Source organism: Trichinella spiralis (genome assembly GCF_000181795.1).
Source record: "Trichinella spiralis strain ISS 195 chromosome Unknown Scfld1484, whole genome shotgun sequence".
Taxonomy (NCBI): Eukaryota; Metazoa; Nematoda; class Enoplea; order Trichinellida; family Trichinellidae; genus Trichinella; species Trichinella spiralis.
This window is the reverse complement of record NW_003528423.1, coordinates 1-991: the sequence shown is the minus strand read 5'-3', so window position 1 is coordinate 991 and position 991 is coordinate 1. Positions and strand designations below refer to the sequence as shown.

Here is a 991-nt window from a genome sequence, read left to right as displayed (position 1 = left end):
GATAATGAAAATAACATTGGAAAAATACGTTTGATTTTCTTCATCATTAGTGTAATCTTTTTAGAAGCATTGATGTATTTGTGTTTGGTCAGGCGTTTTGTATTTTTGAATTTTATAGGTGAACTCAGAATGTGGGGAAGAGGCAATTGAGAGTCTTGCACTTGTATATAAACCCGTACAACAGGACTCTAAACGCGTTCTTGGCATTGCCTGTCAGGGAGCAATTGTGCCAGGAAGACATCAAAACTATACTGACACCGTTTTAGTATCATCATATTGCATTGTGGAGGAGTAATTGGCTTTTTATAATATTCATCCACTTATTACTAAACGTAACTATGTATTGATATTTCAGTCCACAGGAAGGTTATGTTGTCAGTGTTGGTTCTCCTGATCCTCATGGAGATCTTCAATCAAGTGCACAACAATTCAGGGCGCAACGTATTTTAAATTTTCCATTTGAGCAACATCCAGTTGGAATTTTGAAAACTCCACAACCTATCGTGTACAGTGATTCAGTTAAACCTATGTGCATAGCAGAGGCTCCATTACCAGATGAGCACGTATGCATACTGGGAGTTGTAACAAAAGGAGGTTTAATGACATTGCGTCATGTGCAAATGTTATATGAAAGTGATTGTCAAGAACTTGCGCAAGGCTTGAGTTCATACTTGTGTGCAAAAGTGAAAGAAATTGATGCAGAAGTAGGTGAAACTTTTGGCCTGGACCCATCATTGGTAAGATGATGAAAGAATCCAAATTTATTTGCCCTATTTCATATTTACCTCTAGGATATATATCCATTTGTTGCTCCACTTGAATTTGATATTAGTGGCGTACAATCTGGAAGTGTAAGTATTTGTAAAATTGTATTTAACACTTGGTTGTTGACATCAAATAAATAAATTTATTTCATAGTTGGAAACACCACTCTTCTGTTTAACCAATGAGCATCCAACATGGTCTGTTTATGAATCCACCACAGTGCGAG

At 36.5% G+C, this 991-nt stretch overlaps 1 protein-coding gene across 1 annotated transcript; it reads left to right on the top strand.

The window, feature by feature from the left end:
• Positions 1-118: 118 nt before the first annotated feature.
• Positions 119-984, top strand: Tsp_15725 (conserved hypothetical protein; the record flags this gene model as incomplete). Its single annotated transcript, XM_003369808.1, has 4 exons — positions 119-291; positions 356-737; positions 792-851; positions 919-984. Coding segments are annotated over 4 exons (681 nt in total), but the record flags the coding sequence as incomplete, so codon positions are not given.
• Between the last annotated feature and the right edge of the window lie 7 nt (positions 985-991).